Genomic DNA, 21,258 nt, shown 5'->3' with positions numbered 1-21,258 from the left:
CCGGCCTCGCAAGTGGATGGCGGGGCAGGTCTCCCCGAGAGCTAAACGCAGAAGCAGCGCGTGCAGCTGAGCGCCTCGGCCTCACCCCGTGGAGCACGGCGCCCGCGGCCACGGCAGGCTGGTCCGGGAACCTAATTCAGATGGAACCCACCCCCGCCGCTGGCACGATGAACAAGTAGAGAATCCACGGTTCATATGGCGGAACTGTGTCCCCCAGATCCACGGTGGCGTCCTGACCCCAGCACCTCAGGATGAGCCCCGTGAAGAGGCGACGAGGTTAAAACGGGGTCACTAGGGAGAGAGAGGACACACAGAGGGAAGACCACGTGAGGACACGGAGAAGCCGCTGTCTACACGCCAAGGAGGGGCTCAGAGACACCAGTGCTGCCGCACCCGGTCCCCGACTTCGGCCCCAGGACTGAGAAAATAGCTCTCTGCGTCACTCCGACCCGGGGCATTTTCCATGCGACTCGAGCCGACCAAGACCGTGGGAGGCACCTCTGTGCCAGGTGCACAGCGCCGCAGCCAGGAATCGCCACGAGACGGGGTCCTGGCCTCCCCGTGCGGAAGCAAAGTGCTCCCCTTCGGCCTCTCCAACACAGGATTTCTGGGCCTGGGGTGTGAGCAAGTCACTGGGCCGGGGAGGAGCAAGCCAGGAGCACATCTGGGGTGCGGGAAGAATTCGGCAGTGTTCCCCAGTCTTCCTGGAAAAACTGGCTCAAACTGGGCTTTGTCTGAGCACCCCCTTGTGGCCAGAAGCCTGGAGGAAGGACGCAAGCCCGGGCACAGATAAATGACAGAATGTTAAGCTGTGAGGTGTCCAGTGGGGTGCCCTGGGGACCAGGTCTTAGTTAACATCTTCATTAGTGATCTGGAAGGAGCAGTAAACAACACATTAATTAAATTTCCAGATGACACTAAATTTGGAGGTGCCACAGAAAGTCAATGAGGACAGAGAAATGGTGCAGATGGGATCCAACGAGGTCAGTTAGGAGAGTATCCAAAAAAAAAAATAAAAGCTAATTAAGAACGTCCCTGTATCTGGAACCCCGTCTGCTCTCTACCCGACGACTGGAAGAACAATGCAGGTGTCCCTCGTTGTCTCGGCTCTCACGGAAGCCGTCTCCACAGTCAGGAACGGGCGGATTCAGCAGTGCTCCGGCAGCCCCCTGGCACTCAGAATTCTCCTTCCGCTAGTCAAAGCCCAAAGCCACACAGACTGGCAACATGTGCATCTGGGCCTGCTAGGAGTCCACACTCGGGAGGGCCTGTGCAGACACACACGTCTGAGCGCACCTGCAGCCCATGCACCCAGCTGGGAACGGAGCAAGTCCTGGCGCAATATGTTCACAAAGACAGTCATGGAACTCTGTGCCCAGAGGGTGATGCCAACGCTCAGGACGCACCCGAGCAACAAAATATCTGGGTCCAAAGGTCCTAGGTAATTTGCTGCACTCCCACGTTCACTGCAGCGTCACTGACAGCAGACAAGACACATCCCAAGTGTCCATCGATGGATGAATGGAGATAAAAAACACAGGTAGCACACACCCTCCACACGCACAGCACACCCACACACACAGCACACACCCTCCACACATGCGCAGCACACCCTCCACACGCACAGCACACACCCTCCACACGCACAGCACACACCCCCACACGCACAGCACACACCCTCCACACACAAAGCACGCACAGCACACACCCCCACACGCACAGCACACACCCTCCACACGCACAGCACACCCACACACACAGCACACACCTTCCACACATGCGCAGCACACCCCCCACACGCACAGCACACACCCTCCACACGCACAGCACACACCCCCACACGCACAGCACACACCCCCACACGCACAGCACACACCCTCCACACACAAAGCACGCACAGCACACACCCTCCACACGCACAGCACACACCCCCACACGCACAGCACGCACAGCACACACCCTCCACACGCACAGCACGCACAGCACACACCCTCCACACGCACAGCACACACCCTCCACACGCACAGCACACACCCTCCACACGCACAGCACGCACAGCACACACCCTCCACACGCACAGCACGCACCCTCCACACGCACAGCACGCACAGCACACACCCCCACACGCACAGCACACACCCTCCACACGCACAGCACACACCCCCACACGCACAACACACCCCCCCACACGCACAGCACACACCCTCCACACGCACAGCACACACCCCCACACGCACAGCACACACCCTCCACACGCACAGCACGCACAGCACACCCCCCCACACGCACAGCACACACCCTCCACACGCACAGCACGCACCCCCACACGCACAGCACACCCCCCCACACGCACAGCACACACCCTCCACACGCACAGCACACACCCTCCACACGCACAGCACGCACAGCACACACCCCCACACGCACAGCACACACCCTCCACAAGCACAGCACACACCCTCCACACGCACAGCACACACCCCCACACGCACAGCACACCCACACACACAGCACACCCCCCCACACGCACAGCACACACCCTCCACACGCACAGCACGCACAGCACACACCCTCCACACGCACAGCACGCACCCTCCACACGCACAGCACACACCCTCCACACGCACAGCACGCACAGCACACACCCTCCACACGCACAGCACACACCCTCCACACGCACAGCACGCACAGCACACACCCTCCACACGCACAGCACGCACCCTCCACACGCACAGCACGCACAGCACACACCCCCACACGCACAGCACACACCCTCCACAAGCACAGCACACACCCTCCACACGCACAGCACACACCCTCCACACGCACAGCACACACCCCCACACGCACAGCACACACCCTCCACACGCACAGCACACCCACACACACAGCACACACCCTCCACACGCACAGCACACACCCTCCACACGCACAGCACACACACCCACACGCACAGCACACCCACACACACAGCACACACCCTCCACACGCACAGCACACACCCTCCACACGCACAGCACACACCCCCACACGCACAGCACACCCCCTCCACACACAAAGCACGCATAGCACATTCCCCCACACGCACAGCACACACCCCCACATGCACAGCACGCACAGCACACACCCTCCACACGCACAGCACACCCCACACACACAGCACACACCCCCACACGCACAGCACACACCCTCCACACGCACAGCACACACGCACAGCACACACCCCATACACACGGCACCCCCCCACACACGCACAGCACACCCCCCATACACACGGCACACACCCCCCACACGCACAGCACACACCCCCACACGCACAGCACACCCCCTCCACACACAAAGCACGCATAGCACATTCCCCCACACGCACAGCACACACCCCCACATGCACAGCACGCAGAGCACACACCCTCCACACGCACAGCACACCCCACACACACAGCACACACCCCCACACGCACAGCACACACCCTCCACACGCACAGCACACATGCACAGCACACACTCCCCACACGCACAGCACACACCCCATACACACGGCACCCCCCCCACACGCACAGCACACCCCCCATACACACGGCACACACCCCCCACACGCACAGCACACACCCCCACACGCACAGCACACCCCCCATATACATGGCACACACCCCCCACACGCACAGCACACACCCTCCATACGCACAGCACACCCTCCACACACAAAGCACGCACAGCACACACCCTCCACACGCACAGCACACACCCCACACGCACAACACACAGGCAGTGGGTGAGCCTCCAAGAGGCCTCCAAGGGGCGGTTCTCTTGCCATCACTTCCCAACTCCTCCTTTTCAAGGTGCAATTTCTTGGCCCCGGATGATAAGAAAGCCCACCTCTCTCCTGGCTGAGCACCGTCCACCCTCCGTGCCTGCAGAGCACACGGGGGGTTCACCAGACGGCAGCGTGTGCCTCCGAGACAGTGGCTGTGCGTGCACTGGGCTCCCTCCTGTCGTCCGCAGACCAGGGGCAGTCTCCATGGATTCCAACTCTCTCCCCGCCGCTCCTGCCTCCGTTCGCCAAAGGGATCCCGATCGTTCTATCTCCCGACTGGTTGTCGAGAGAGGCCCTGAGAGAACTGCTGTGCTCCGACCGCTCTGGGGGCTCTAGGGCGTCGCAGGAACCGGGGTCAGAACCTCCCCCAGGTGACATGCAATCCGCGAGTGTGAAGGTGGCAGCTGGAGCTGGCGGGGCTCAGAGCATCCCCACAGCTTCCTGGTGGTGGCAGCGCGGCCAGACCCTCCCTCACCCCTCAGGGCGGAGATCCCGGTGAAGCCCACACGTCCCCCTGGCCCAGGCTCCTTGTCATCACACAAGCCCCGAGGCACTGGCTCCGCTCATCAGCATGTGCTCACCACCGCCATCGACCGACCCGAACCCCAGGGGGCAGAGGCGAATCCACCCTCGTGTGGGAGACGCCCGAAGACCCCCCCCCAGGCAGCCGCGGCCCACCCACCGCCTGGGGGTCCAGCTGCTGCCCCACAGGGGGGCCGGGGGCTGAGCAGGTCCCCGGGGCCTGGGTGTGGGGTTAGGGAACGGGCACCCAGACCTTGAGGTAGGCACCCCATGCCTGTGCCACGTCAGCGAGAGGCCAGCAGTGAGCCTTATCCTGCCGTGTGCATTCCAGCACCGTCTGCGAGTCCGTGGCAACATTTAGAGAAATGCCTGGGAAGAGCCAGAAAGCTTGGCAAACGGATCAGGCCAAGGGCACAGCCCACGGGCGGAGGGAGGGCGGAGGGAAGGACCAGAGTGCGAGGCACAGAGAGGACGCTGGCGCCCCCTGCTGCCCAAGAGGCGCCATGGGTACAGCCAGCCACCACATGTGCACCCACACCACACACAGACACCACACACACCACACGCAAACAGACAGACGACACACATAACAAACACACGACATGCACAACACATGACAGACACACGACACACCCCGCAGACAGGTACGCACACAGCATACATATGACAGACACACACGACACGTAGGTAAGACAGGCACACACAAAACACATGCAACAGATACACATGACACACACATGACCCATGTGACAGGCAAATACAACAGATGCTCACACTAACAGACACACAGCACACAACAGACAGAGCAGCGTTGTGAACCGTTTCTAATGCAGAAAAAGAGGAAATGCTAATGACGCCGAGACTCTAGGTCAGCGGTTCTCAACCTGGGGGTCGAACGACCCTTTCACAGGGGTCGCCTAAGGCCACCGGAAAACACATCTATAATTACGTATTGTTTTTGTGAGGAATCACTACGCTTTAATGATGTTCAATGTGTCACAATGGAATTGGGGGTCACCACAACACAAGGAACTGTATTAAAGGGCTGCGGCGTTAGGGAGGCTGGGAACCACTGCTCTAGGTGGTCTGCTCAAGTTCCACTGGCAGAAAGGCAGTGAGGGTCAGGCACCGGGATGTAGCTCTGCTTTGCCACTTAGAAGCTGTGTGACACCAGGCAAGTAGCTTAGCCTCTCTGAGCCTCTGCTACCTCATCTGTAAACTGGACAGACTAATTCCTATGTCCAAGGGTCACTGAAATGATTATACAAAATCACAAAGAAAAAAAGGAAATGAAGGTAGTAAAGCCATAGTTTTTCCATTAAAGATTATCTGAAACACTAGAGGCCCAGTGCACGAAATCTGTGCAAGGGGTTCGGTCCTCGCAGCCCAGCTGCCTCAGCCCTCACAGCCCCGGCTTCGTCCAGAAGGTCGTCCGGACGGTGGCTCTGCTGTTTGGTCTAATTAGCATATTAGCTCTTTATTACATAGGATGCTTTTTTCCCAAAGCACCGTCGGAGACCTGTGAGGACCTGAACCTGGGAGTCCGAGTGCCCATGCAGATCTCACAGATCTGAAGTGGACGTGGGAGGGGCAGGTGTCAGGACCCACAGTGTGACTTCCCTGAGTGACAGCATGTTCCCGGGCTCAGAGGCCTGGCCCCCCGGGGGACGTCGGCAACGATGAGGGTGTGCTCCTGTCTGCAGGGAGCGCGGCCCATCGCCCGGGGGGCCGCTCCCTGTCGCCGCCCTGTGCAGACTCCAGGCTGCAGGCGACCGTGGTGTAGCCTCGCCCTCCCTCCTGCCCTCCTCTTGCTTCCACACTGAGGCATTCTTCTTGTAAAGTTATCAGGAAGAAAACCTAGAGGGTTTTTTTAAAACCTTCACCCATGTAGAAGTTCCGGAAGAATGTACTGAATGTACAAAGCCCACCACCACCCTGATGCCGAGACCCGATTTCTCACACTCGTCAGAGCGATGGTTAAGCTCAGACGACGGCAGCGACCGCCCTGTCAGTGAGCCAGGACAGAGGTAAGCGAGGCTGCACGGTGTGGCTGGACGGACTGGGGGAATTCAAGGTCACTCACCTCCTGCAACGCGCTGCCATTCCTAGGCAGTGTGAGGGGAGCAGAGCTCGGAAAGCAGGAGCTGCTCAGGCCGTGCAGGGCGACCGACGGCTACCTCTGTCCACCTCCCTCCCACGGGGACCAGAGGAGGGCTGGAAGGAGGTGGATGGTGAATGTCACACGGAGGATGGAGTACATGGCTGTCAGGGCCACAGACCCGCAAACCATCCACACCAAGCGGGGGAAGGGCACTTACGTGATAAACTAGTTAAAGCTACTCCCACACAAGTACAGAGGACGTTTCCATCCCAAACAGGCCGGGGAAGGTGGGGGTGGCGCCCCAGCCGCCAGGGACCACAGCGCAGGAAGTGACTTTCCTCAAAGGCGACAAAGGAGGAAGAAGGGCCTCCCTGGAGAAGCTCCACCGACAGGGACGACGGAGGAAGAAAGGGCCTTAGCGTGGGTCCCGGGACGCTGCGCCCCATCAGCCAATGGCACAGAGAAAAGCTAAGGAAAGAGACAGAGAATCAGGGCAGAAAGGCCGTTCAGAAACCATCCTCCTTCCCTGAGAGACGTGTTTTTAGACCGGGGGTGGGATAGGGGAGGCGCACGCAGGGTTCTATGACGGCAGACGGGCAGCCCTCAGGTTCCAGAGCGGCGCCTGGAGCCCACAGAAACAGGGAGACGCCCCACTGTCACATTCCAGAGCCCACGGGAAGGTGGGTGAGCGTGTGACGCCGTCTAAGGTGACAGAGGCTAACGACGTCCTGCTCCCTGAACAAAGAAAGAAAATATTTCAGAAACTCCTCACACAACCCAGAAGGCTCTACGCGGGCCCACGTACAAAAAAGGAAAAGCAGGCGGTTTCCCCGAAGGCAGAATCTGAGCACTGGTTGTTGGCGATGACCGAGGGGAGGATGAAGGGAGCGTGTCACAGACGCTTGGGCTGGCACCGTGGGCACGGTCCCCGGACACGAACACCCAGCGCGTGTGCGAGGAGAAGTGAGCAGCGCACTGACAGGCATGTCCGAGCCGCGATCACACACACAGGCAGCAGGGAAGACGCCGCCCTGCGCCTTCCTGGGCGGTGCCGCTAATTGCCATCCTGTATCCCAGGACCTCCAGCCCCCCCTGCCCGCCCCGAGGGACCAGATCCAGGAACAGCTGCTTCCAGGCCCGAGTCTTGACTTGGGGCTCCATCACCCCTGCACCATCGGCCCACAGGAGCCCAGCCTCTCTGTGGACACAGCGCCCTCCCTGACCACAGATCCTATAAATCGTGCACCATCCACAAGGGACACAGAGCCACCTCACGAGGGCGCCTCTCGGCGCGGACCAAAGGCTGGGTACTCACTCTTGTTGTAGCAGGTGGCCAGCACGCCTTTGTCCGCGGGGCTGGCACTAATGTGCCAGATTTCACCCACTTGGTGGAGGAGGACATTTTTGTTTATGATGTTGTTTTCGTCGTCAAAATCTATGATGTGGATCTACAGACACAAAGAGAGCAAGCAGGTCAGGACCTCATGTGGTAAAGCAGCAACAGAAGCGAAGGCATCTGGAGCGTCGTCAGTGGTGTTCCTGCTCCGCTAACAGTGCACAGTCTGCACAACCAGCTTACTACGCTCCTCTCAGAGACAGGCGTGACGTCCCTGTGTTGTTAAGATGGCAACCACATCACACGGCCCGCCATTCCTGGTCCTAACGAGACGAGACCCCCCCCCCCCCCAAGCTCTGTGCCAGGTGGCTCACTGAGGCCGCAGCTCATGCCAGGGTGTCATCCAGGGCAGTGCAAATCGGCCCAGAGCCTCTGGAACCTGCTGGACGGCTGTGGGGAAAGGAGGGGGGGCCTGGACGGACCAGCTCTGCCCACTCCTCGGTGGGCAATGGCACATCACCCCGCCCCCACAGTTGAGGACTGGGATGGGACTGTACACCAGTACACCTTGAACTTCTTTTTAAAAACCAGTCCAGCCAAAACCGGTTTGGCTCAGTGGATAGAGAGTCGGCTTGTGGACTGAAGGGTCCCAGGTTCGATTCCGGTCAAGGGCATGTACCTGGGTTGCGGGCATATCCCCAGTGGGAGATGTGCAGGAGGCAGTTGATCGATGTTTCTCTCTCATCGATGTTTCTAACTCTCTATCTCTCTCCCTTCCTCTCTGTAAAAAAATCAATTAAAAAAATAAATAAATAAATAAATAAATAATAAAATAAAAACCAGTCCAACAGTTGTCAACCCTCTGGTCCTAAAACATCTACATATATAAAAGGCTAATATGCTAAGTGTCTGACCATCTGACATGTCGCTATGATGCGCACTGACCACCGGGGGCAGACGCTCAATGCAGGAGCTGCTGAGCTGCAGTGACTTGGCAGCAGCGGTTCTCGGGTGATGCACCCTGAAACCAGAGAGGAGGGAGCCCGATTCCTCGTGGGGCGCATCAGCCGTGGGCTATGTTGTTGCTGGGGCACCGTCAGTCCTGAATCTGGTCACTGCACACTTGTGTTTGCGTTCCATACCCTGTACAGCAGCTTTGCAGAGCGCCCTCTCCCACTCCGGGACCCCTCGGGGGGGGAGTCGGAAAGCTGGTTTCGACCCGATCCCCACAGGCCAGGCCGAGGGGCCCCACCTGCCGGAGGGACCCCGCTCACTCCGCAGACGCCATGGAGGGACCGCAGGAGGTTGGCTCCAGGGCGTGTCTGGCCTGTCTCCCCCAGTCCCACCCCACCGGCCACGTTCTAATTAATTTCCTTTCAATGTGCACAAATCCGTGCACTGGGTGACTAGTTAATTATAATAATCACTAGAGGTCCAGTGCACGGACTCGTGCACCAGTGGGGTCCCTCGGCCTGGCTTGTGGGGATCGGGCAGAAACCAGCAGTCCGACAACCCCCGAGGGGTCCCAGATTGCGAGAGGGCGCAGGCCAGGCTAAGGGACCCCACCGGTGCATGAATCCATGCACCAGGCCAGTTTCGGCCTGATCCCCGCAGGCCAGGCCAAGGGACCTCACCAGTGCATGGCACCAGGCCTCTAGTCTATAATAATAAAAGCATAATATGCTAATTAGACCAGATGTCCTTCCGAACGACCTTTTGGACGAAGCTGGTGCTGGCAGCCAGGGGAAGGAAGGCCTACTCCTGCACTAATTTCATGCACGGGCCTCTAGTATGCATATAAGACCTTTGGTTAATCTCTTCCCGCCCCCCACCTCCCCCTTCCCTCTGAGATTCATCAGTCTGTTCCATGTTTCCCTGCCTGTGTGTTGAGCATCTGCCCCCTGGTGGTCAGTGAGCATCACAGTTACGGGTCGCTTAGGTTTTTATGTATATTAGTGTAGATACTGCATTTTACCTACTAAATGCAAAGTTAAACATGCTGTCTCCATGCTTTTCTCGATAAATTTTCGAGGAATTAAAATGATTTCCACTTTCACTCTCTTATCAATACTCCAAGCCAATGAGAAAGATAAAACATTAACTTCAAAAATAAATTTATACTAAGAAAATAATCGTGGGCCTGCACAAAGATTTCAATCAGAGAATGTTGGCTGCGGCGTTGATTACAGTAATGAAAACTCAGAAGTCCCCTCAATGTCCGGGGTAAGGAGGCTCGGCTAAGCTGTAGACCCGACTGGACACAACACATGCGCCACTCTGTGCGGAGAGACTGCGGTGCCGGACGGGCCATCGTCACTGAGGCATGAAGATAGGCTGGGCGAGCTGCCTGCATCCTGTGGACAGCAGGCACGTCCCCGTGACAGAGGACCTGGAAGTGACTGGTTCTCTCCTGATGGCGAGGACAGACTGACTCTCTCCTTCTTTGTGGTTTGTGCTGTGCACCACAGGCATAGGCTAGCATGCGTTGCTCTGCCGTCAGGACAAGCGTTAAGTGCTATTTTTAGCAACATGCCCTTGACCCCGGAAGCCTCTGCACTCCACGCCTGCTACATGAGCCCGTGCTGCCCCGACACGTCCCCTCACAGGGCCTGCATGGGATAGTAACCCCCAGGCCCCGCAGGGGTGGCTCTGGACTCAGAGCAGAATTCAAACTCCCCACTGCCACTTATCGCCGTGTGACCCTGAAGCTGCTTCCCCGAGAGCACCCTGAAGACGAGCTGTGTGCTCCTGGGCCCCCGGCCCGCACTAGAACCACGGAGAACTGTCCTGTTGGAAAGGATAAGCAATGCGACGAGAAGGCACCGGGATAAAGGCGAGTGGGAAAGACCCATTCATGTCGGCCCAGAGGCAGGGAGCACCTGTGCCGGCTGGCAGCGCTCAGCCGCGTCTGAGTTCTTTAACAACAGCTTATAACGCAGACCACGCTCACAGGCTCTGAGTCAGCACTGTCAGGGTTGTCAAAGTCGGTTCATCAGGCAGGGCGATGGACATCTAGGAGTGAGAGCTCTAGGATTCATGAGGAAGCAGGGCCCAGACCACAGCTGGGCACGGGAGTCCAGCCAGTCTTTCTGCTTCCTCTCTTATTGAGCAAAGATAAAATCTTGAAAAAAAAAGTGTTTAAAATTGAATATGGGAAGTCAAAAGCTTCCCTCTGAGGGACAGGTAAGGTCCCCTCTGAGCAAGATGCTGCCTGGCATGGCCCTGCCCTGGCTGGAAGGCTGGCTCACTCCCACAGCAGGTACCCCCTGGCCTCCGCCACCCCACCCCACCCCAGCCTTGGCCCCACCATTAATGCGCCCCTGACTTGTCGTTCCTAACAAAACACCCCGCTGGCCTGGCCTTTCCTGAAGAAGACACGACAGTGCAGGCAGGTCGCCAGCACCAGCCTCCTCACTCGGTCCCACTGAGGCATCGGCCTCGGCACCACAGGCCATCGGGGCCAGGGGGCCATCGGGGCCAGGGGACCATCGGGGCCAGGGGGCCATCGGGGCCAGGGGGCCATCGGGGCCAGGAGGCTGGGTCCCGTGCTGATCCTGCCACGTCCTGGCTGAGTGATGCTGGGCGAGCCCTCACAATCTGGGCTCCCGCTGCAGCATTTGTAAATTCGGGGAACTGAGTCCTAAGATCCCTGTGACACAGAAACCGGTCCTTCAGCTGAGCCTTTAATGACCGGTGACGGTTACATATGATCGAGCCCCTCGTCATGCCACAGTATGGCTACCACCCACCGTCCGGATCACAGGCTCTGCTGGAGCAAAGGCCCGCACGCCCACATCCCGTCCCTGACCCAGGACGCGCTCCCCATTCCAGCCTCACCGTGCCAGCAAGGGCGGTTCTGGGAACAGAAGGGGTGCAGTCCATCCGGGCCAACCCCAGACAGCGTCTCAGGCAGTGCGTCCTGGCCACTGAGTGTGAGGGACGGAGAGAAATGTCAGAGCCCCTAAATCAGCAGGCCGTCCAGAAAAGTACAGGCGAGAGCGCCATGGGGTCTCAGCCGCACTGCGGAGCCCTGGGTCCAGCCTCGCCCAGATCAGCCTCCTGGCAATGCTTCCATGACACAGGGCAATACATTCCGGTCTCGTTAACGGAATGGGGGGGAGGGGGCAGGGAGAAATGGAGGGTCAGTGAGCCTGGCCTGGGGCCCCAGACTCTGCTTCCCAACAAGGGTGGCCAAGGACAGAACCTGCCGGCAGAGGGGCACCGTGTGGCAAAGCCGTCCTTAATCAAAATGCAAGCACAGGACACTGGAGCTCACAAATTAAAGAGGAAAAGATTTACAGGGCGAGAGCTGCAGAGGGAGCCAGCTGTGCTGTCATCCCTTGAGGGCCGTCAGCCTTTCCACAGCCCGCGGGGCTCGTCAGGGCTGTGTGGAGAGAGGGCAAGTCACAGCCTCCTCCTGGCCAGCCTGGCCCTCCTCCCCCACCTGCATAAGAAACGGGTTTGCAATAAGCAGTGAAGCCCATGGAAAAAGGACAGTGCAGAGGCCGACCCCTCCCATCTGAACCCCTGGTTCCCAGCCTCTGCCGAGCTTCCCCCACGGCCCATGTGCACACCCCCCTCACGAAGGAGAACCCAGGAACAGACTCAGAAGTGCGCGTCTGCCCATGGGGAGCCTGTGCAAAACCAAGGGCACAGAAACAAAGGCTTCCCGCAACAAGGAGAGGCAGCCACTGTGACAGCTCCGACATTCTTCAGAAAACCGGGGCTGAGCTGAGTAGCAGCCCTTTCTAGGGAACTGATGGCTGCGGGAGGAGCTGAGGCCCGAGGCACAGCCAGGGGCATCAGCCAGCACAGCCACCCTCCCCCGGAAGTCTGGAGAGCAGGAAAGGGGGGGCAGGGGGTGGGGGGCGGAGATCCATGGTCACAGCTCCCGAAGCACAGCCAGACCTGAGCTGTCACCACCTGGCAGGGGCCGGGCCTGGGCCTGGGCCAGCTGTCTGACCTTGGGACGTGTAGCTCCCACACAGGCCCTGTCTGCATGGGGGCTGCACAGACAAGCACAGCAAGTGTTCAGGGCACACGTGCTCAGGGCACAAGCTCTAGGAAGTGCAAACTGAGCGGGGGGGGGGGGGGGGGGGGGGGGGGTGTAGGGTGTCTGAGTCACAGGTCTGCCCCATTCTGCTGGGTCACCTTGGAAAAACCATGTGACTGCTCAGGGCCGTCCCCCCACCCCCCACTCCACCAGCACCCGGCCATCCTCCCCCCACTCCACCAGCACCCGGCCATCCTCCCCCCACTCCACCAGCACCCGGCCATCCTCCCCCCACTCCACCAGCACCCGGCCATCCTCCCCCCACTCCACCAGCACCAGGCCATCCTCCCCCCACTCCACCAGCACCAGGCCACCCTCCCCCCACTCCACCAGCACCAGGCCACATGTCCCGCCCCCCCCCCACCACCACCACCACCAGCACCCGGCTGTGCCCGCTCCAGGTGCGCCCCCAGTGCATCCTCAACACCAGCAGCTGGAGGACGACACGAATGAGGCTCCGGTGACCGCCCAGGAGCCGTGCAGCTCGTCCCGCACAGGAGGAAACAGCCCAGGGAGCGGGTGCGGAGACGAGGCTGGTGACAACCTCTGCCATCACCATGCACTTGACAATCAGGGACGACATCGCTGGGAAGCCCCTCTGCAGAGAGAAGCGGGGCCGCGAGGCTGTGCTCCCCCCACGCTCCCCTCCCAGACGCAGGCCACTCCCGCCCAGCACAGGACACAGCGGCGCCTGCGGGAGCCCCTGCAAACATCTCTCGGGGGCGGAAACACACTCACATGTGCGAGGAAGAGGCACACGAGAATAGCACAGGCCGTCCACAGAGAAACACGCACGCTGCGTGTGGGGGGAAACCAGTCCCATGTGGGAAGGAGCACTGTGCTGTGTGCACCGGATGTGTCACATATGAGAACCGGGTGTCGTGTGGTAGGAACCCATGTGTCACATGGGGAAACACACGTCTCATTGAGGGAGGCCCGTGTGGTGTGAGGCGTGAGGGCTGCTTCCGGCAGCGCAGGGGAGCAGAGCAGGCGTGTGCAGCCACCCTAACCCCCCCCCCCACCCCCCGCGCTCCTGGCCAGGCTCCGCCGGGAATGACCCCACCCTGAGGAAACAAGGCCACGGCCGGTGAACGCATTCCATCCTGGCCCGAGGCCTCGGCCAAAGAGCCACCTTCCCCTGATGCTGGCGCCAACGCCAACAGACCGAAGCGAGGGCGCTTCCCCTGGGTCCCGCGCCCCTTGCGCGTGCTGTCACCACGGCCACAGTGTCCGCATTCCCGCCGCCATCTCCCTGAGAGCGCAGCCCTGAGCAGGACGCATCTGCTCACGCTCTGAGGACCCGGCACACCCCCCGCGAGGGGAGCACCCAGCGCTTGCTGAGCGAACCGAAGGAGCCTGTCCCAGCCACGCCCAGCGCCTTTCCCAGGGCAGCACGGGGACACGCAGGTCCGGCGCTCTCGATACCTGTCCTTGGAACCGTGTGCAGTCGTGAGACCATCCTTCCCGCCACCCTCGCGGGAAGCGGACCAGGAGCCGGAGCACAGGCTGAGTTAGCGGCTCAGTGAGGACGCCTGAGGGGCCGAGACAGGAGCAGTGGTCCCGCCGGCAAACAGCACCGCCTGCTGGAGGGCAGGGGAGCGGCTTCCCCCCAGGTACGTCCTTCTGACCCTAAACTGCGGCTGCACAGAGCTCTGACACCTGAGCCCACTTCCCGTGTGACCGTGATGGCTGGGCGAGGCCCTGCCTCTCAGACACGGCCCATGTGCGTCGCGTGTCCCCGTCAAGGACAGCGCTCATCCTCACGTCACGGCGCCTGCGAGGTGCCGACCGTCCGCAGCCTCACCTCTGCTTACAGTGAGGAAGCGAAGTCCAGCAAGGGCAGTCCATTTGCTCAAGGTCACAGTCAGTGTCAAGCTGGGCACTGAACCCTGACCTCAGGAGTATCCAGCACGCTTTCTTCTAAAGTGGACAGTCCAGCAAACGGGCCCCTCCTGCATGCCCATGGGGTCAGCTGGCCCGAGGCCTCCTCCAGGCGCGGAGGAGAGCGTGCTATGAGCAACGAGAGGTCGTCACTGGCCAGGAGAAGGGCTGATGGCTGATGCTGACCACAGGCCCCAGGCTGCTTCCCAGTCACTCACACAGTACGTCCTACGCAGCCACAAGAACGACCACAGCGGTGCCCACGGGAGGCATTTGAATCACTACACTCAACCAGGACCTACAGCTGGATGTTAACATCCCAATGAAAGTTTTCTTTTGTTCGTGTGGCATTGATTTCCTCAAATGTTGCTTGAAAAATCAAGAGCAAAATGGTCACCAAGTCAGAATAGGTTTAATGGACGCATCTGCCAGAAACAGTTACCTGATTGTCGTATTTCAGAGACTGCGTCCCGACCAGAAACCGGATGGCGTCCGTCTCTGCCGTCTGCGGGGTCAGCGCACGTGCCTGCGGGAGGGAGCGCACACCGTTACCACCCTGGGCTTCGGACGGCAGCTACCACCCGCTCACCGCCGCCCACTCCCATTGTGTGCACGGAAGGACTGTGAGTGGGCACAGCAGTTAGGCAGTGAAGATGTGAGTGTGTGTCAACAAAGCCGGAATTGTCAACAGCGACAGATTGGTTGAGCAGGTTTTTCTGCAACAGAACAGCAGACAGTGGCTCCAGCACGGCAGAGCAGGCGTGGTCAACCGAGGCAGAACGGCGACAGCCACAGAGCCCCGGGCGGCAGGGTCCTGCCCTGAACCTCGCATGGAGCGGGCTGTCCCAGCATCGGGAAACGAGCACTGTTCGCGGAGTGGGCCCTGCCGGCGCCCTTCCTCCCACCGCAGCTGGAACAGGCTGACCCCACCTCCTCTGGCCCCTGGAGTCCCACAGGCTCTCAGTGCCTTGATCCATCCTCTTCAAGGCGGAAATGAGCGAAGCTGACAGCTGTCCTGACCACTGAGTCCGGGACAAGCCACAAGTCTCTACCGGAAAAGGTCTGGAGACGACAGGAAACACACGGATCCGTGTTCCCACCTTCCTCCGAAGCGCCAATGGCGCAAAACCATCGACGGCTGAGATACCTCAGTGCCACCAGGCAGACACGGCGGCGGCGCACCAAGTGCCAGACGCCGGAGAACAAGCCCCTTCCTCCCCTCCGACGACCTAAAGGCGCTCAGGCTCCACTGCCGGAGCCTGCCCTCCTCGGCAGACGTGGCTGGACAAGTCCTGGAGTCTTAGATTTCTTTGCAAAGCTCATGATTCTTTATGAATCTATAGATCTTCTGCCAAAAATGTGCATTCACATTCACAGAAATTCATGTGTATCAGCAAATTCACTCCCTGAACCCTACCCGACCTAAACAACCCGGCTTAGAGAAAGCGACTCATGACGGAGGGTCCAGGCCATTCCTGAAAGACACGCCCCACAGCTCACCTGAGGCAGAAGCAGGATAGGCGCCCCCCGTGTGGAGGAGAAGATGCCCGTGCTCGGGGCGTCAGACGCCGCCGAGGGGCAGGCCAGGGCGCAGGGCCCACGCGTGGGCGAGGAGGAACCAGGACACAACGGGCTTCCTCCTAACCAGTGACGGCGAACCTTCTGAGCTCGGCGTGCCAGCATTTTGAAAAACCCTAACTTAACTCTGGTGCCGTGTCACATAGAGAAACTTTTTGATCTTTGCAACCATAGTAAAACAAAGACGTATATTTTTGATATTTATTTTATATATTTAAATGCCATTTAACAAAGAAAAATCAACCAACAAAATGAGTTTGCGTGTGACAGGATCGCCATCACTGGCCTAGGCGCTGACGGGGCCAAGCACCATCCGAGGAGCAGCAGCCGTCACGCACAGGCCACGTGTTCCCGGGGGAGCCGCCCTTGAGAAAACGCCACAAGCCCGAACCACCTTGTCCTGCTCACACAGGAGACGCCTTTCTAATCGAAGAGGAAAATCGTTCTTCTCCAGAATCTAAACTGCATCTTTAAAATACAGTGAAACTCATAAAAGTGTAACTGAAGACCTTTCTAGTACATTATTGGGTAAAATTACAAAAATAACTAAACTCTGGCCATTTTGGTGACAGAGTGATATCCGTGTCTGTGATTCTGCTTCTTTAACTGAAAAATAAAATGGCCTTCCCACGTGCAGTCATAGCGACGGTTTGAGGTGTTCCAATGACCCTAATACAGTAAGACGGAAGTTCCATAGTGTAATAGGTCACCAAAAATGCCCCTGACTTTATCTTGGCTCATCCTCACAATTCAACGAAGCAGACAGGAAGGCAGGACGGATATACCTCCACAGACGACAAAGGCACTGGGGACCAGGGAGGGCGACTGGCTACAGTCACACAGCTGAGACAAGAGCCCAGACTCCCAGCCGAGGCCAGTTCTTTCTGTTACAGTAAGCAGGGAGCTGGCAGCACAGGGAGACATTTGTCTAGCTGGTTATGTGGGACCACAGGTCACCTTATTATAATTCCACTAGACCAGCGATGGCGAACCTATGACACGCGTGTCTGAGGTGACACGCGAACTCATTTTTTTGGTTGATTTTTCTTTGTTAAATGGCATTTAAATATATAAAATAAATATCAAAAATATCAGTGTTTTACTATGGTTGCAAATATAAAAAATTCCTATATGTGACACGGCACCAGAGTTAAGTTAGGGTTTTCCAAAATGCTGACACGCCGAGCTCAAAAGGTTCGCCGTCACTGCGCTAGACGCCTGGTGCACGAAATTCGTGCACTCAGGGGGGGTCCCTCAGCTCGGCCTGTGCCCTCTCGCAGTCTGGGAGCCCTCGGGGGATACCTGACTGATGGCTTCGGCCCACTCACAGGGAACGGGCCTAAGCCGGCAGTGGGACATCCTTAGTGCTGCCACGGAGGCGGGAGAGGCTCCACCACCGCCGCTGCGCTCACCAGCTATGAGCCCGGCTTCTGGCTGAGCGGCACTCCTCCTGTGGGAGCGCACTGACCACCAAGGGGCAGCTCCTGCATCAAGCATCTGCCCGCTGGTGGTCAGTGCAAGTCATAGTGACCAGTCGTTCTGCTATCAGGCCGAAACCAGCTCTCGGACATCCCCCGAGGGGTCCTGGATGGTGAGAGGGCACAGGCCAGGCTAGGGACCCCAGTGGTGCATGATCGGGGCCAGGGAGGGACGTAGGAGGGCTCCAGGGCGTGTCCAGCCCATCTCACTCAGTCCCAATCTGCTGGACCCCAGCAGCAAACTAACCTACCAGTTGGAGCGTCTGCCCCCTGGTGCTCAGTGCAGGTCATAGCGACTGGTCGACCGGTCGACTGTCTGCCCCTTGGTGGTCAGTGCACGTCACAGCAAGTGGTTGAGCAGCCTTAGCATATCATTAGCATATTATGCTTTGATTGGTTGAACGGCCAACCGAATGACAGGACACTTAGCATATTAGGCTTTTATTCTATAGGATTATATAGGATAGGCTGTGTCTTGCCCAGTTTTCCAAAGGAAAGCCATGGCCTTCCTCACAGAGCTGTCTCCTCGCCTGCCATCACCACTGAGTGAGCCCAACCAGTAAGAGGCGACGGAGACGCCCAGTCCAGAGCCCAGCAGGGAAGAGCCGTGGGAACGTGCCGACCAGGTCTCCTCGGTCGCAGGAGGCCCCAAACCGGGACCTGAGTCTGAACTGAGTACACAGATGCTTCACCACGAGGCCTCTCTCTGCCCGTCCCTTCCCCCCTCTACTCTCTCTAAAGACTAATGGGAAAGCGTCCCTGTGAGGATTAACAAACACAGCCAGCTGGTGTGGCGCAGTGGGTGAGTGTCTACCATGGACCAGGCGAACACGGGACGATGGGACCCTTTGGGGGAGACACGGGACGATGGGAACCCATTGGGGGGGGGGGGCACAGGACAATGGGACCCTTTGAGGGGAAACGGGACGATGGGAACCTTTGGGGGGGACACAGGACGATGGGAACCCTGTGTGGGGGACACGGGACGATGGGAACCTTTGGGGGGACACGGGACGATGGGACCCTTTGGGGGGGACACGGGACAATGGGACCTTTTGGGGGGACACGGGACAATGGGACCCTTTGGGGGGACACGGGACGATGGGAACCCATTGGGGGGGGGGCACAGGACAATGGGACCCTTTGAGGGGAAACGGGACGATGGGAACCTTTGGGGGGGACACAGGATGATGGGAACCCTGTGTGGGGGACACGGGACGATGGGAACCTTTGGGGGGACACGGGACGATGGGACCCTTTGGGGGGGACACGGGACAATGGGACCTTTTGGGGGGACACGGGACAATGGGACCCTTTGGGGGGACACGGGACGATGGGAACCCTTTGGGGGGACATGGGACGATGGGACCCTTTGGGAAGACATGGGACGATGGGATCCTTTGGGGGGGAGACACGGGACGATGGGAACCCATGGGGGGAGGACACGGGACGATGGGAACCCTTTGGGGAGACACGGGACGATGGGAACCCTTTGGGGGGACACGGGATGAAAATGAAACAGAGCGTCCGTGGGACGCAGGCGACCTCCGAGCAGCCCGTGCTTCGTCCCCACGTGTATCTGAGCTCCCCACGCGCCGGGTCACGCAGGACGTCAGCCCGGGAGCTGGTGCGGGTCCGCGGGGACGCCCGTCCGTCCTCCCGACTCGGGGAGACGTGGCTGCCGGGACTGAACGACGGGAGGAGCCAGAGCTCCGCCGCCGGAGCCCGGGCGCCGCAGGAACAGGGACCGGGCGAGTGCGCGGGGTCGCGGGGGAGCATGAGGCCGCGCCAGCGCCGGGACCGCGGAGTGAGGTGGCGGGGCTGTCGCGCTTCCCGGCCGATCCCCGGGCGACCAGCTCCTTCGGCCCCGCAGCCCCGGCCCCTTGGCTGCCAGGGAGGCGGGGACCGCGCCGGCCTCGCTCCTCACACTCGGACGCGCCGGCCGCGGGGACCCACCTGGAATTCCAGCCCGTAGATCACCGGCGCGTCGTCCTCCATGCTGCCGCCCCCCGCGGGTCCCGAGAGCCGGCGCGCCCCCTGCGATGCGCGAATAGGTTCCCTGCCGCGCGCCGCGCGCCGCAATTCGATCCTTTCTGACCCGCCGCGGCCTCCGTAGGGCTCACTTCCTGTTTTTCTGTCGCGTCATCGAGACGCTCCTCGCCGGCGGCCAATGGCGGCAGGACTCGTGTGGTGCGCATGCGCACCGGAACCCATCCGGGCTCTCTCCTTGGCTGGCCCCGAGAGGCCGGGTTGGTGGGAGGGGCGTCGGCTGGGGGCGGGGCCTCGCCTGGGCGGTGCTACCCCCACCTCGCCATTAGGGGCCGCCAGAGAGTCTCCTGCAGGAAGCCCCATGCTCCCTCATCCCAGAACCGAGCACCTGGGGCAGGGGCACTGTGCTTTGTTATCATTAGTACTTTCCCGAGCGAGAGGGCAAGTGCATTCCATCCACTGCCGTGAACTTCTTGGCTCCAACCTTAAGAGTAAGGAATCATACTTCAAAAAAAAAAAAAATCACACTTCCATTTACCGATGAGCTGCGGCCGCGTGGGCAGCTAGGATGCACGGAGCAGCTAAGATGCGTGGAGCAGCTAAAGGAAGAAAAAGAAGAAAGAAATGGCGGGGTCTGATTTGGTGTTTGACTCAGATGCATTCCAGCACCGAATGAGTGACATGACAGGCCTGGTGAAGTTAAGCCTAGATCAGTGGTTCTCAACCTTGGCTGCACATTAGAATCCCCTGGGAATCTTTTTAAAATCCTGATTTCTGGGCCTCATCCTCCAGAAATTCTGTTTCTTTGTTACTAATGTTGTGGCCCCACCCCATAACAAAGAAACAGAATTTCCGGGGGGTGAGGCCCAGAAATCAGGATTTTAAAAAGATTCCCAGGTGCTTCTAATGTGCAGCCAAGGTTGAGAACCACTGGCCTAGATGGATATTTGCTGGGTGAATGAGGGGATCTGGGTATCACTGTGTTATTAGTACTGACTAGAGCAGTGATGGCAAATCTTTTGAGCTCGGTGTGTCAGCATTTTTAAAAACCCTAATTTAACTCTGGTGCCGTGTCACATAGAGAAATGTTTTGATATTTGCAACCATCGTAAAACAAAGACTTATAATTTTGATATTTATTTTATATATTTAAATGCCATTTAACAAAGAAAAATCAACCAAAAAAATGAGTTCGCGTGTCATAGGTTCGCCATCACTGGACTAGAGGCTTGGTGCACGAAATTCGTACACTTTTTGGGGGGGGGCATCCCTCAGCCCAGTCTGCGTCATCTCGCAGTCCAGGACCCCTCAGGGGATGTCTGACTGCCAGCTTAGGCAGGGATTGGGCCTAAGCCGGCAGTCAGACATCCCTCTCACAGTCTGGGGCTCTTGCAGTCCAGGACCCCTTGCTCCTTACTGCCCGCCTACAGCAGAGGTGGCAGGAGGGGCTTCCACCACCACCGCAGCACTCGCCAGGTGAGCCTGGCTTCTGGCTGAGCAGAGCTC

General features: G+C 59.2%; 1 protein-coding gene across 5 annotated transcripts in view; it reads right to left on the bottom strand.

Moving 5' to 3' along the window:
- Positions 1-19,900, bottom strand: part of EIPR1 (EARP complex and GARP complex interacting protein 1) — a 58,299-nt gene extending 38,399 nt beyond the window's left edge. Inside the window, exons 1-3 of one of the 5 annotated variants that reach the window (XM_036335445.1) lie at positions 19,720-19,900; positions 15,150-15,233; positions 7,753-7,885 (exon numbers count right to left, since the gene is read on the bottom strand). In XM_036335445.1, the coding sequence (XP_036191338.1) occupies positions 7,753-7,885; positions 15,150-15,233; positions 19,720-19,761 (259 nt within the window). In that variant the 5' untranslated portion in view covers positions 19,762-19,900. The remainder of the gene's footprint in view (positions 1-7,752; positions 7,886-15,149; positions 15,234-19,719) is intronic. The other 4 variants (XM_036335443.1, XM_036335442.1, XM_036335444.1 and 1 more) reach the window with 4 other exon arrangements.
- Positions 19,901-21,258: the final 1,358 nt, after the last annotated feature.

Source organism: Myotis myotis, unplaced genomic scaffold (genome assembly GCF_014108235.1).
Source record: "Myotis myotis isolate mMyoMyo1 unplaced genomic scaffold, mMyoMyo1.p scaffold_m19_p_14, whole genome shotgun sequence".
NCBI lineage: Eukaryota > Metazoa > Chordata > Mammalia > Chiroptera > Vespertilionidae > Myotis > Myotis myotis.
The sequence above is the reverse complement of the archived record's forward strand: the minus strand, read 5'-3'. Positions and strand labels throughout refer to the sequence as shown.